The sequence below is a fragment of the Protopterus annectens genome, chromosome 5.part0, assembly GCF_019279795.1.
Source record: "Protopterus annectens isolate FY-2018-M chromosome 5.part0, PAN1.0, whole genome shotgun sequence".
Classification (NCBI taxonomy): Eukaryota; Metazoa; Chordata; order Ceratodontiformes; family Protopteridae; genus Protopterus; species Protopterus annectens.
The window spans coordinates 632,414,148-632,430,729 of NC_056735.1; the positions used below are offsets into that span (position 1 = coordinate 632,414,148).

At 35.9% G+C, this 16,582-nt stretch overlaps 2 protein-coding genes across 2 annotated transcripts in view; one reads left to right on the plus strand and one right to left on the minus strand.

Annotated features, from left to right (window-relative positions):
* ASMTL (acetylserotonin O-methyltransferase like) overlaps nt 1–16,582 on the minus strand; it is a 1,454,724-nt gene that overhangs the window by 1,178,949 nt on the left and 259,193 nt on the right. The window lies entirely within an intron of this gene.
* The window catches only part of LOC122802178, a 215,994-nt gene continuing 207,288 nt past the window's right edge, over nt 7,877–16,582 (plus strand). The window contains exons 1-2 of the mRNA XM_044071847.1: nt 7,877–7,991; nt 8,081–8,260. Of these exons, the coding sequence (XP_043927782.1) occupies nt 7,877–7,991; nt 8,081–8,260 (295 nt within the window). The remainder of the gene's footprint in view (nt 7,992–8,080; nt 8,261–16,582) is intronic.

A 16,582-nucleotide genomic window follows, 5' to 3' on the forward strand; every position in this document is an offset into this window, starting at 1 on the left:
AAACTGTTTTACCTATAGTTACATTTTCCATTTCCTTTTAGTGTCCTTCCAAGCATTAATCACATGAAGTGGGGTATATGCTTTTCAAGCCACAACAAATTTTGCAACGTCAACAAAAGTCTAATCTTTCCATTTTTTTCTTGTAAGGTTATATTTCACAAATGTGATTGGTGCTTCATTAAATCACATTTATTCACTAATTAAAGTGTTGCTAGTCTTCTTCCTGTTCCTCCCTATCTACCAATCCCATACTCTGGTTCAATCCTCTCTATCTACCAATCCCAGACTCTGGTTCAATTCTGAAGTATTCCCAAATCTTCTAGTCAACACATGTGCTTTTTTCTGTCTATTAAATATTTTCCCTTGGAACATTAGAAAAGGTTTCACTGGCAAAGTATTTCTATGAGCTCAGTTATCAGGAGAATGAGAAGCAGAGTCCCCTTCTGTTTGATGTTTCACTTTTTGTTGGGCATGTTTTTTTTGTATTTCTTCCTTAGACTGTTTTGCATCAAAAATAATTTCTTCCTTCAGGTAAAAAATATCCTGAAGACAGCTAGATACAGCATCTTAAATCTCCCACCTGCCTTTCAATACTCTCTGAATATTGGGATAAGTTTGCTTCTGTTCTGCCTGGTGTACAGTATACAATCATTTTCCACAAGCACTTTACTATCTCCATTTTTTATTACTTTGCCTTTCTGCCACAATTTTGTAAGGATTAATTCTTTCTGCTGGTATGATAGCATCTTTACTAATGCAAAGCTTGACTGCTTTTTCATGGCCGTGTTTGGAGTATATACATGAAGTGCCCACTAATTAATAAATCCTGCTGTGGAGTACCAATCCAGTTGCTTATTTGGGCTTTCATAAAATTAATACAGTTTGTTCATTCCAGTTTATCTGGTACAGCAGAGAATCTCAGGTTTTCTCTGTGTGCTGTGTCCTGTAACTCTACCATTTTTTGAAACAGCTGTTCTTGAACAGTCTCATATTCAGCCAACCTTTTCTTCATTTGACCTCCAATTTTTGCAGTTTTACAAGTTCATCTTAATAGCTGTTTAAAACTTTCCATTTTTTCCAGCATTCTGTTATTTGAGTTGATATACTCTTTCAATGTTTCAATTGTAATCAACTTTTAGCATACTTGATTTATTCATTCCTCTAGACTACTGGAAGCCATGTCTTTCACTAAAGCTAGACCTAACTGCTTTTTGCTGAACAGCTGAAGAATTCTTTCCAGTCAATGTTTTTTCTCTTCACCTTTTCTAGTCACGTTTCTTTCAGGCTCTCTAATTTTCATCTTTCTTGCCATTCAAGCAGTGTACTTGCTAGCTAGTAACTGAATTTAATAAAACTGGCACAGTTACTGTCCCTTACCTCTTCTTCTTCTTTCAGCTTTTTCCCGGTTAGGGGTCGCCACAGAGGATCACCTGTCCGCTGATGATTGGCAGAGTTTTTATGGTGTTGAGTTGCCAGCCCAGCGCCCAACCTTCCACAGAAGCCACACACACTCACACCTAGGGCTAATTTAGAGTATCCAGTCCACCTACAGCATATCTTTGGGATGTGGGAGGAAACCTGAGCACCCGGAGGAAACCCACACAACCACAGGGAGGACATGCAGACTCTGCACAGAAGGCACCCCAGCTGAGAATCGAACCGGAGAACCTCTTGCTGTGAGGTGGCAACGCTAACTGCTGCACCACCGTGGCCGCCCCCACCACTGTGGCCGCCCCCTTACCTCTCAGTTTCTTTTTTCACACTGAGAGAGTTGAAATTAAGCTGTTGATCATGTGTTGCAATCTTGAAAGTCTAATCTGAGAATATTTCTTTGTGGACATATCTGTATCTTTATTAAGTAACAGTCAGTGAAATGTTTTCCTTCGTTATTTCTGTTTTGATATGCAACTTTGTAAATATTTTGCTGTCTTAATCTGCTGCATTTCTATGTCTGGGTCATGAGTGAAAAGGGTCATTTACACAGTTATTAAGTAGTAAATAAATAAATAATACACTGTTGCTTTTCCTAAGCAGTGCCTTTAATTGTGTCTGTATGAGAATTGTTAGTTAAATATTCTTTGCACGTGAAACCTTTCTCCTGTAAAAATGGACTGTGCTAGGAGGAACAGCCTTCTAAATAAGCAAATCTCTCTCTCTCTCTCTCTCTCTCTATATATATATATATATATACATATATACATACATACACATACATACACACACACACACACATATATATATTTATATATATATTGACACATACACACACACACACACACATATATATATATATATATATATATACATATATATATATATATATATATATATATATATATATATATATACATATATATATATACATATATATATATATATATATATATATATATATATATCTATATATCTATATATATATCTATATACATATATATATATATATATACATATATATATATATACATATATATATATATGTATATACATATATATATATATACATATATATATATATATATATATACATATATTTATGTATATACATATATATATATAAATATATCGGTCCACCTCAAAATACTGACTTTCAAAATACCTAAACTCAAAATACTGAGACCAAAATCTGTAAAGCTCAAAATACTGAAAACTCACAATACTGAAACTCAAAATATCAAAAAAACCCCACAATACAGCAACACAACTATATTGCAGCAGAACTAAATACAGAAACATTATTCTTCTGCAAGTATAGGCGGGGGGGCAAGCCCTCCTGCACCCCCCATGTGGGGGACAAGCCCCCCAAACCCCCTGCTACTTAAATATATGAGATTGGAATTCACTACACTAAAAAAAATACTAGAAGAGTAATATGGTTTGTGTTTTATTTGTTTCAGTATGTACTTGTGATGGAACATAATAAGTGTTGGTATCCTGTGTGTTTTCATTATTCTGAGTTTTCAGTATTTTGAGGTTTAGAGATTTTGGTCTCAGTATTTTGAGTTTAGGTATTTTGAAAGTCAGTATTTTGAAGTGGACCTATATGTATATGTATATATATATATATATATATATATATATATATATATATATATAAAGATACTATATTAGACTGGATACTCATAAACAGTAACCCCCAAATGTACACTGCAGGCACCCTCCCTGAGGGCCTAAGTGACCACCTCCTCACTTACATAATTAAACACAAGGCCACTACCCCACAACAACCTTTACTCAGAAAAGTTAGAAGCAAAAATAACTTTAATCCTGACAAATTTCAACTAGAACTTAACTCCTGCAACTGGACTAAGCTTAAGTACCTCCCCCTAGAGGTAGCTGTCAACTATTTTAACAATAAATTCCTTGAAATTCTAGATCTACGTGCACCTGCTCGCCTAAAGAGAACTAATGGTAAAAAAGTTCCTTGGCTTTCTAAGGAGTCCAGACTAAAAATAACCTGCAGAAATAAACTTTGGGCCACCTGGCACCTCACTAAAGATCCCCATGATCATAATATATATAGGCACGCTAGGAATGAAACCAAAAGACTTATCCTACTTGATAAAAAACAATACTATTGCAGGTTACAGACAGACAATCAGAAAAATCCTCAAAAGTTTTGGTTTGGGCTGAACAAGTTACTACATCCAGGCAAAAAGGAGGTAGCAAATAGTTTTAACCATTTCTTTACAGAAACAATTCAAGTACTAGCCACCCATTTACCTCCTAGCCCCCCTGATACTAATATCCCCACCTCTAATAGTCAACTCTCATTCTGCTTTAAGCCTGTCTCTACTTCTTTTATCCGTAGTCTGCTAAAAAAATTAAAACCCTCCACACTTGTCGCTGACCAACTCCCAGCTGAGTTCCTTCAAATCTCTGCTGATACTATTGCCTACCCAATTTCCATTCTAATGAACTGCACTATATCAGAAGCCTGTATTCCTGTCATCTGGAAAACATCCTATGTAATTCCCTTACATAAAGGTGGTTCCTTTACTGAATACTCTAACTATAGACCCATAGCTATACTCTCCCTTCTGGCTAAGATCATGGAGTAATGTATTCATAAACAATTCATGCAATATCTTATTCAGAATCACCTAATGGCTAATACCCAGCATGGTTTCTGCCCTCATCATAGTACCACATCAGCCCTAATGACATTTACCAACATCATAAACAATAACCACAACAACAACTGAACATCCTCTGCCCTCTTCTTGGATCTTTTCAAGACATTGCATATGGTTGATCAACAACTTCTAATTTGTACCCTGCAAACTTTTTGCCTAGACTCTAATGCCCTTCTCTAATTCTCATCCTTTCTAAAAGAGAGACAACAGGCAGTCCTCTGGCAATATAAGCTTTCCAAACTACTACCAAACACCCTTGGAGTACCTCAAGGGTCCATATTAGGTCCACTACTGTTCTCAATCTTTATTAATGACTTGCCCACTGTCATTCATAACGTCAGCTGTATCCAATACGCTGATGACTCCACCTTGATTTGCTCTGCTACTACTACCACTGAGTTAGAGACTGATACCCACACTACATTTACTACTGTAGAAAATTGGCTCTCCATCCGTCGGCTTTTACTTAATCCCAGAAAAACTAAATTACTCCTTTTTCCACCTACCCAAAAGTCTGTACCCTTCACCTTTACCATAAATGCAAAAGATGGGACACTTATCTCCCCTGACCCTCACACAAAATTGCTGGGAGTCATTATTGATAATAACTTAAACTTTGACCACCATGTAAATCAAACCATCAAGAATATCAATAGGAAAATTGGGTCACTGTATAGAATCAAAGCCTTCCTCACTAGAACAGCCAAGGTGGCTATAGCCTAATCACACCTCCTTTTAAAGCTCTTATATGCATCCTCCCTTCTCATTAATCTTAATAAAACTAATCGTAACAAACTTACAACCTGTTACAATCACATTTCCAGGTTTGTAACAGGCTTGCTTTTTAGAACCCATCACTGCATCAACCTTAAACAGCTTGGATGGCTGGAACTATCTAATCTTATTCAATATAATGCCCTGATCATGACTAACAAAATCCTCCACAAACCTGAAAATACACTAGCCCTTAGTAATTTCATCCTCCCCCAAAACAACCCAAGACTGCTCCGTTCCTCAAATAATCTGCAGATTCATACTAAAATTAACAATGCTGCTGGTATTGCCCTTTAGTAAACTCGATAGGTCGAATCTGGAATCCACTACCTTCTGAAATAACCCTGCTCCCCTCCCTAGCCCAATTTAAAACTGCAATTAAACAACACCTGGAATATAATTGGCAATGTCATTGTGATAAACCTGACTAAGCTACTCATTGGAATGTTATTTTCTTCTTTACCAGCAACTGTTAAGAGTCTCCTACCTCTTCCAGAGGAATTTTAAGCTGAAATATAACTCTAGGCTATTATGAACCTGTGTACTCATTTCTGTACTCTATCGCAATGAATTTGTAACTATTGTTATTGTTAGCTTTATCTGTGTATTTTTTATCATTATTTTATCTGTATTGCTTATCCTGGAGCTTTTCTCCTCAGGCCTCCACTGAAATTGGACTTTGCTGTAGTCAAACATTCCCAGTCAACAAATGTAAAATAAAATAAAAAAATAAAAAAATATAAATAAATACACACCCACACATATACATATATATATATATATATATATATATATATATATATATATATATATATATATATGTGTGTGTGTGTGTGTATATAAATTTAGCAGCAAATGCAACATTTCTTGGAGTCGGGACCCCGACACAGAGTAGAGAGTAGAAAGCAATGATAAATTGGTTGTAATTATGCCGTTATTCATGAATTTTATATTAAAGTATTATAACTTAAAGTGCATAATGCATTGGAATTTGTCAGTCAGTGAATCACATTTATATTGTACACACTGTCTGGTATAGGGAGACTGGATTTTACAGCATGTGCTATATTTTTGGAGACCTTGTATTCTGCTGGAATTTGCTTAATTGTAATATTTATCAGCAGATTAAATTAGAATTGATTTTGCATGATGTACTGAATTCATATTTTATAACATGTTGCTCTGTGTTGGTGTCTGTGTGTGTATCTACTTACATAACATGCATATTGTAAGACCTTCAAACACACCAAATACAGAGATAATATAAGTTTTATTGAGAGTAGAAACAAAAAATATCCTGCTTGGCTTTCCAAAATCCACAGTTATATGCAATACGTACTGTACCTTGTTTTAGGTTACTTCCACCACATAGATTTACTCTTACAGAGCCCATCCTGCAAATTTCTTTGGGAGGGGGTGTATTGGCTTGCGACAGAGTACTTTCACAGAAATGCTGGAGAACAAATTGTTGTAAGTAAGAAAATTATTCTTTTTAGCTGGGATATAGGATCTGAATTGCCTAGACATAGTAAGTATTTGCTGAGATAAAAATTATTGGTTGCCAAAAAGCAATTACCAGAAAAATGGATATTAAAATATATTAGGAAGTTGTGGATATTGTAAAGGGGATAAAACAACAGAAGATAAAATCTTTAGAAAATGGAAGGAATACATTTCATAGAAATAAATGGAATATGTGGGACCAATGCATGCAGACTGATGTTCAGAAGAATGTATTAGTCAAAAATGTCCAGTAGGCTGAAGATGTTGTATAAAAATATATACTTTAATAAAATAAATAAAAACAGGTAAGCACTTTTGTGATGTTATCGCTTCTTCAGATCATAAGGTATACACTCCAACAAAACATTTAAAAACAACCCTTTGGCCAATCAAAATGAAAATGTTAATCATATGACATAAATCAGTGATTTAGACCTCTTCTTTTTAAAGCAGGCTTTAAAAAAATAGCACTGTTGAGCCCTGGAAACACATCTGCTCTAAAATCTAAGATTCATTTCAACTCCAAAAATTCAGTTTCATTATTGACATCACCTTCCCTAATATTAATATTAAATTGCTGCAGAACTAAAAACTTAAATTTGTGAGTGTCATCAAAATCTAACACATGCTTAGCTAGTGCATTATTCAGTTTTCCATTCCATATATCATTAATATGTTCCAATATATGTTCCTTAAGGGTATGGTTTGTCTTCCCTATGTAGAACATTTCACATGCTGTATATTGTACCATATATCCAAGATTACTGCTATTACAATCTGCATAAAAACAAAAACTGATGTCTTTAGATATTCTAGGATGAATGATGGAAGTGGTGGACAAAATAAACCTACATGCCTTGCAAGACCTGCAGGCATAAGTGCCTTGACATTCAGTTGTATCCTAGTAAGCCTAGATTGTTTATAGCATAGGCGTTGTTTTAAAGTTTTATTATTCCTAAAAACACATTGTGGGGTATCACCAACAACTTTACTTATATTTACGTCCGTCATAAAAATTGGCCAATTTTTGTTCATAATGTTACATACAAAATTAATATTGCTAGAATAAGTTAAAACCATTCTATTTTTATAAAACTCATTGGCTAGTCGTGAGTTACTTTGTTGTGTCCCAGGCTTACTAGAAAAATAAGACTTAACTCTTTTCATACTAACTTCTTCTATGGCCCACTCTATTACTCCTGTGCTGTATCCCCTTTCCAGTAGTTCAATGCGTAAAGCATCTAAGGCTCTGCTTAAAGATGAAGCATCAGTATGTAGACTCATTAATCTAAAAACTTGATACTTAACTACATTTAGTTATGCCTTATTTTTCTAGTAAGCCTGAGATGCAACAAACTAACTCACAACTAGCCAATAAGTTTGATAAAAATAGAATGGTTTTAACTTTTTTTAGCAATATTAATTTTGTATGTAACGTTACGAAGAAGAATTGGCCAATTTTAATGATGGACGAAAATATAAGTAAATTTGTTGGTGATACCCCACAAAACAATGCCTATGCTATAAACAATCTAGGCCTACTAGGATATAATCTGAATGTCAAGGCAGTTATGCCTGCAGGTCTTGCAAGGCATGTAGGTTTATTTGGTCCACCACTTCCATCATTCATCCTAGAATATCTAAAGACATAAATTTTCATTTTCATGCAGATTGTAATAGAAGTAATCTTGTATATGTGGTGCAATGTATAGCATGTGAAATGTTCTACATATGGAAGACAAACCGTACCCTTAAGGAACGTATATTGGAACAGATTAATGATATACGGAATGGAAAACCCAATAATGCACTAGCTAAGCATGTGTTAGATTTTGATGGCACTCACAAATGTAAGTTTTTAGTTCTGCAGCAATTTAATATTAATATTAGGAAAGGTGATGTCAATAATGAAACTGAATTTTTGGAGTTGAAATGGATCTTAGATTTTAGAGCAGATGTGTTCCCAGGACTCAACAGTGCTATTTCATTAAAGCTTGCTTTAAAAAGAAGAGGTCTAAATCACACTTTTATGTCATATGATTAACAGTTTCATTTTGATTGGCCAAAGGGTTGTTTTTAAATGTTTTGTTGGAGTGTATGTCTTATGGTCTGAAGAAGTGATAACATCGCAAAAGCGCTTATCTGTTTTTATTTATTTTATTAACGTATATATTTTTATACAACAGCTTCAGCCTACTTGATATCTTTGACTTATACATTTTATATAACTTTTGGGTTTTTCCTGGTCCTGGTACGCTTCTTTTTATTATGATGTTCAGAAGAAGTAAGGTTTAAAAGAAGTCAGGAACCAAACAATTTATGTAATGCTGAAATGAATGAAAATTGTTAAAAAGCAAACATATATGTATACTGCTTGACAATAACAATGGAAACTGTTATGCTTTGTCTTCTTTTCTATTCATCCATATATATATATATATATATATATATATATATATATATATATATATCTATGTAACAGTTAAAAATGAGATAATTGAATAAAGATGTTAAAACAAACTGATAAATTACTGTGGTATTTCCATACTGGTGAAGGACCACATAATTTCTCGACAGATTCTCAGAAACTGACAAAATGAACTGTTTGAATTCCAAACTACCCTGAACAAAACAAACTATCAATTTACACTGTGGTGCATGACACACTCCATGCCCTCTAACAACCTCTTAACATTTCTAAATTAACTTGGGCAACTACCTGTTACCAAAAATATCTTTATAATGGGAGATTTCAACTATCCTTCAAAAAGCTGGAGCACCGGTACCCCCAACACTGAGTATGTCCAGAGACTTTTAGATTTAATACATAAAAATTCATAAGAACAGATATTTAACAAACCAATGAAAGAGCTTAATATTAATGACCTGGTCTAATATAACTACTACATGTACCACCTTGTTATTTTTCCTGATCATAAAGTTATAACCATCTCTTTCAAAAGCACTAAAATCGCTGCATTTAGAAATCCAAGTACTCTAAATTCAAGAATTTGAAACTGACACTTCTTCTCAAACTCTATGACATGCCAACCAACTATCCTTTAAACATCACCAGACTCAGCACTGATACAGCCTCTCTTGATATAAAGGAGTTCCTTTACCTGGCTATCCCTATTAATTCTAGATATGCTGGGAAGTGTAACAATCAAGTTTAAAGTTATAAAACAATATAACAAAAAGCCTAACCATTTTCTTGATTGCATCTTTGGGCTTGAAATTATTAATGTAACAGAACTTTCCCTGTATGCAAGCTTTTTAACATAAAATTAGCCTTAAAATGTCGCACCAAAGCCAGAAATTGGACACTGAATGAATACTGGATTTCTCTTTCAATTTATGTGCCTTTTAGTGTGTATTGACTTCAATCTGCAAACATGGCTTAATTATTACATTGAAGACTTGTCCTACATTAATAACAAACAGTTGAGAGAATGTATGTATGTATGTATGTATGTATGCATGCATTTATTTATTTATTTTTTTTATTCGGTCTGTGAGAAAACTAACTGCTTTGCAATTATTTGACAGACAGTATTCTTCTGCTCTTTCACACATTTTGGGGAAGTGGAAGAGAACACCAGGGCTTCTGACTAATGACCAAATGTCTGTCTGCTTTTTATGTGCTACCAAAAGGCGTTATTGAAATCATCCAAACATCCCTGTCTAGAGAATATGATGGCAGATGTTTAGTCTCCATTTCTTGTGGTAAAAAGCTTAGAGTGCTTCATTTTGCTATTGGAAACCCAAATATGTGAACAGAAAAAACAGTAAGGCTTTTTATTATAGTCTTTCAGTGCTTTGGATTGGATCTTTAAGAATAGACCACCCTCATGGTCCATCAACTTAAATTAACTGTATAACAAGAGGAAAAAAAACTTCTTAAATCACACTGTATATGTAAACCTCTCATAATAATGACTGACTCAAGAATATCAGTAAGAAGCTAAATGTTACTATAAGATCTCCTTAAGGCAAATCATGAACTTAAATTAGCTTCTGAAGCCAAAAATAATCCTCCTTTAACTACATTAGGAAACTAAGAAATAGTATCCAGCACTGTTATAACCCTATCCAAATTGGTACCACACAGTCAGACCCATTAGGCACAGGAAATGTAGTTGCAGACAGATTTATTGCAAACTTTATCTCAAAATATTTTAATTCTTTAAATTCCTGAATCTCTTCTGCATCCTCCTATTACAAAGGAATAGATAGTGAAGATGCTGTCCAAGACCAAAAATACTACTTCTTTGAAGCCTGATAATTTGCATAGACACATACCTTTCTTTAACCCCTCCTTAAATTGCTTATCCTGAGCTTAGCTACATAATTTGACCTGAATCATGGAGAACTGCTTTGGTAAAGTTCTTGCACAAAGGTGAGCCTACTATAGACCTGCTGAACTCTAATCCCATTATTAGCCTATTAACCTGACTAGTCTGATTTGCAAAACAATGGAAGGCATTGTATTTGACCTTATAAATTATGATATCAAAAACATTACTAGGCTAGATCCACAACAGTTTGTCTTTGTCAAAGGGAGATCCTGTCTACTCAGTTTAGTTAACTTCTTTGAGAGAGTTATACAGACTGTAGATGGCAGTCATTCTGTTCACACAGCTTATTTATATCTGGTCAAAGCATTAAACTCTATACCCCATGTTGGCATCATTAATAAACTAAGTGCCTTAAAAGAAGATCCATGCATAGTGAGGTAAACAGACAATTGGTGGAAAGATAAAACCCTCATAGTTAAGGTAGTGGCAACTCCTTGGAAAGTATGAAGGCAACTAGTGGTGTAGAGAGGGCTCAGTACCAGGACCCCTCCTTTTCAGCATATACTTCATCAGTCTGCAGACCATGAGTGAAGACCTTTAGCTAAGTAAATTTCAGATTAATGCAAACTGGACATTATTGTCAAATCTCCATCTGATGCCCATCCACTACAGAAAGAGCTGATACTCATAAGTAAGCTGTGTACAGAAAATAGCCAAAATTGGAAAATGGGTAGCATTGTTACATTTGATAAAGAGCTCTCTCCTTTAATGTACAGTGTAGCCAGTACCACACTCCAGAATGATAGCAGTCATCAGTCTTTGAATCTGGCTCAATAACTCCCTCGCCTTCAACCAACATATAGTAACAGTGGTTAGGAATTTCTTCCATTTAACACAGCTTATACATAAAGGCATATAACGTGAGTCAAAAGAAGTTATCATCCCCTTGTATGCACCCCTAATTAGACCAAATATTGAATGCAACACCCCTTTGAGGATGTACCTTTTTAGAGATTAAACAACTGGCAAAGCTCCAGAGGATCCTAACTAAGAAGATTGTTGGTCTGAAGTCCATGAGCTACCAAGAAAGGCTTAGTGCTATTCCTTTACTCAATTTCTTATAGACTGTTGTGGGGGTGATCTATGCCTTTAATTCTGCTCCATTAGGGACTTCATCCTCTTTGCTTTCCTGTATGTTTGCAAGTCAAACATCTTCACTAATACCATAACTAAGGACTCAGATCATCACCAGCACATAAATAAAATGCACTGGAGAGGCAAATTTTTTGCCCAGTGCTTACCACACCTCGGGAACAGATTTATAGGTTCATAGGTTCATAGGTTGGTACTAGGCTATCAGCCCTAGGGCCTATACAAGCCTAGCCATAACAATTCCCTGGCTATTTCTTTCCACATTATTTACTTTCCTGGACCCCTGTCTAGCAGGGCGACTGACGTGATCCCTGGGGTGAATTTCCTTTCTCCCATCCAGTTGTCAAGTTTCCTCTTGAAGAGGTCCAAAGAGGCACTCTGCTTGACATGTATGGGCAATTTATTCCAGAGTCTGGGGAGTCTCTGGGTCAGGAACCTATCCCTCCAGCATGTTTTGTTTATTGTGATGACAAGGTTTAGATCCCTGGAGCGTGTAGCTCTGAGGGATTGGGATTTCTTTAAGTGTAGCATGTCCAACAGCTCTGGGTTTGACATGGCCTTGTATGTTAAGCAGAGATCGCCTCTGAGTAGACGATATGCGACAGAGTATAGCTGGAGTTTTTAAGGCGGTCAGTGTAGGGCATCTGCTTTAGGCCTGTGATTCTTTTAGTGAGGTATTTCTGAGGCCTTTCCAGTTGTTGCAGATGTTTTGAGAGGTACATACCAAATGGGGCGTTGTATTCTATAATGGGTCTAATGAGGGATGAGTACAGTGGGACAAAGCCCTTCGTGATGAGGTGTGCCACATAGAAGGATTTCCTGACTGTTGTGGCGATGTGGTTATCGAAGGTGAGACCACTGTCCACCTGTGTCCCTAAGTCTCTTATCACACTTTCTGTGTTTAGTGTACTGCCACCTATATGGTAATTCATGGATACATGTTTTTTCCCAAAGGGGATAACAATACATTTCTTGGAATTGAGCTTGAGCCCATGGCTCTGGCACCAAGCATCTGTTTCTGTAAGGCCCTTTTGTAGAGTATCCACATCATTTGAGGATTCAATAATGGCTCCCAGTTTGCAGTCATCTGCAAACTTTGTTAGCCAGAGTCCCTTAGTGTTGACCTGTACTTCAGAGAAGTAGATGCCAAACAAGAGCGGCCCCAGGACTGAACCCTGAGGTACTCCACTTGTCACTTGTCTGGAGCTGGATTTGGAGTCGGCTACTTTTACAGTGTGGGTTCTATCAGTAAGCCATTTAGCAACCCATTGGGTGACATAGGGATTAATGCCCAACTTAGTAAGTTTATCTATGATTCCAGAGTGGGGGATGGTGTCAAAGGCCTTGGCAAGGTCTAGATAGGCTGTGTGGACCACCTTACCCTTGTCCATGGCTCTGGAGACTGATTCAAAGAAGTCAATCAGGTTCAGGAGAGAAGATCGGCCCTTCACAAACCCAAACTGGGTGGGGTCCAGTGTTTGAAGGTTGCCAATGTCTTTGTTTATAAGTTCCATGATAATACACTCCATGGCCTTGCAGATAAGGCTTGTCAGACTGATGGGACGGTAGTTTCCGGGATCCAAGGTGGATCCCCCCTTGTGGATTGGGATAACTGTAGCTCTGCGCCACTCAGTGGGCACGAAACCTGAGGTGAGGCTATGACTAAACATGACACTTAGGTGAGGTGCCAGTTCATATTGTAGTTCATGTAGTACACAGCCCGGGATGTCATCTGGTCCCATGGATGCTGTATTCTTGGCTTTAGAGAGTGCGTTTTGTACCTGTGTGGCCGTTATTACTGGAATTTGGCAATCTTCCGGTATTGAGATGGGCCATTTAGGGGGTGAGAGGGGGGTGAAGTTGGCACTGAATCGATCTGCCAGGATATTGGCAATATCCTTTGGATCAGTATATTTAATGCCATTCTGTTTTAGCTCAGAGCAGATCTGAGCATTGCCATTTAGATTCTTGACATAGTTATAGAATGCTTTGTGGTTGTCTTTGGAATCTTTGGCAATTTTATTTTCGTAACTAGCTTTGGAGGATTTTATGAGGCATCTCAGTTTCTTACTGAGGCTAGTAAGTAAGTTTTTTGCATCCTGGGATTTTCCTCTTTTCTGCAAAAGTTTCTTCCTTTTGTTGTAAAGTTTGTTTATGGCAGGGGACCACCAGATTGGCTTCCTTTTTTTGGATGAGAGCATTTTGGTTCTATTTGGGATGGCACGATTCATGCATGAGTGGATGTGCTCGTACAGTGCCTTAGTGTAGGATTCATCAGTTGAACTTTCAGTTCCCGTCTGCATGGGTGTTATGACGTTTGTCACTTCTGACTTGAGTAGCATGAAGTTGGCTTTGGAGAAGTTTTGTATGGTGGTTTCTTTACTGGGGGGTGGGGGTGGGATGTGGATGTTAAGGGTGATTAGCTTATGGTCAGACCTGACTAATGAGGGGGTGACCATAGGTATGGAGCATTGATTTCCCATGTTGGTAATGACAAGGTCTAGGATATTGGAGCCCCTGGTGGGACTATGGATTAGTTGATCCAGGGCATTGGAATTTATGAATTCCAAGAACCGTTGCGCAAAGGTGTTGGGACATGAGTAGTTTTCCCAGTTAATGGCAGGGTAGTTAAAATCACCCAGTATTAGGGTGTTTGGTTCTATCTTAATATTTTCCAGTATGTTTCATCTGCAAGTTGAACAAAGTGATGCCTTAGCATCCTTCAGATTAAGCCTAGATGATTAGATGGTTACCTCTAAATTTCCTTTGGGATTGACCTTCTTTGTCCTTCTTGAGAAGGGGATGCAGCATGAGGATGGATATTGATAAGGTATAAATTGTTTTTTGACTCACACATCCAATGATCCTATGATTCTATGAGTTCAAGTAGGGTAACATCTGGTCCCAATTATTACTACCTGTATCAATTACATTCCTAACATAGCGCTCAGTGTTATATCAAACCTTTCTACTAAGCCATCAGTGCAGGTGGTATACTGGCATTTTTAACCAGTTTGGCACATCTTATACAGTACCCTTAACATAAAGGGCATACCTTGTTTGGTAAGTCTTTGTTTATAAATATCCTTTCTGTGGATAGTATGACAATAGCTTTAGCATTAACCTTGTGCAATGGTACCACTTCTGGAAAATTTGTCATAATCCATTATTACATGTATGTACTGATACCTATTGTTAGACGTTAGTTGTGTTCCCACAATATCCAAAGCAATGCTCCGAAATAACACTTCTATAACAGGCATTGGAATCAATGGGCCCTTAAAGCCAGAATTGTTTGCAGGTATTCTGAAGAGGAAGCACAGCAATTTTCTATCACTTTCATTGTAAGTAGACAGTAAAATCTGGCTAACACTGTTGCTATATTTCTTTTCATCCCCAGGTGACCTCCTAACTTATGAATATGGGCTGAGTTAATTATTAATGCTGCATAAGGTTTTGGCACTGACAAGTGGTGTTGAATTTCATCTCTATGTTTATTTAATCTGTGATGGTAAGATGGTTTGCAGCTGAATATTATTTTTCTATAAAACGTTATTGTCAATATAGAATGTACAATTCTTTATTTGTGGACTTTAAGTGACAATGCAGAGTTTGTATGTTCTAGTGACATTATACTGGGAAGGGTGATGTCATAGATAGCTTATGTCCGTACTTAAGGTCACAGTATTTGCTGCCAATTTCCTAAACAGAATGATTATCTTTTTGTGTGCACTGAGTACTGAAGACATGTGATATTTCTTCACTTTCTCCAGATTTATACTGCATTTTATTTATGTATAAAGATAACAAGGTACTTCTCTTGACTGACATATCAGTGCATTTTCCAGCATATTAAAATACACATTACTGTTGCTATGTTTTTTAACTCAAATAATTTTTTATTTTCCAAATATTATAATATTTAACAATACAATCATCAATGAAAACAAATATTATAAGCCTTTATATACACTATGTACAATTGACCTGAACAAAAGAAAAAAATATATAAAAATATGAAATGAATAACAAAAATTTATAATATTCAATTAATAAAGTATAAAGTTACACACTAATTAGAGTTCAGTTTTAATGTCACAGTAAGAGCAAAACATTTTTTCCAAAGATTGTTTATCCATGTTTTAGGAGAAATTCTCGATTCTTTTACCTTAACTTCTAATGTCACTGTTTCTTCCAACAATCTGAAGAATTCTTCCAGAGTAGGTTCTTGTGAAGACTTCTACTTTCTAGTTATACATTTCCTTGCCACAGCTAGTATGGACCAAAGTAGATATAGATCTTTTTTATTCATTCCAGTAGTATCATTAACATTTAAGAGGATTAAAGATTTGGTTAAAATAAAGGTATCTGTGAATATAGCTTGGAGAAAAATAGTAATTTCTTCCCAGAATTGTTTTATGTTAATACAATCAAAAATATATGAGACCAATCAGCTTTACAGTTTAAAGAACATCTCCAGCAAATGGATTTATTAAGTGAATTAAATTTGGCTTGTTTATCAGGTGTAATAAATGCCCTGTGAATATATTTCCAAGTAAATATTTCCATACTTGTAAATCAAATGTTAACTTGATAGAACATAGAAGATTTGTTTTACTTTCAATTGATAGATTGGTGTGACATCCTTTTACTATGAAGTTCCAATATCTTGCATTAGGGTTAGATTTATATATTAACAATATTTTGTATAATTTTGTTATA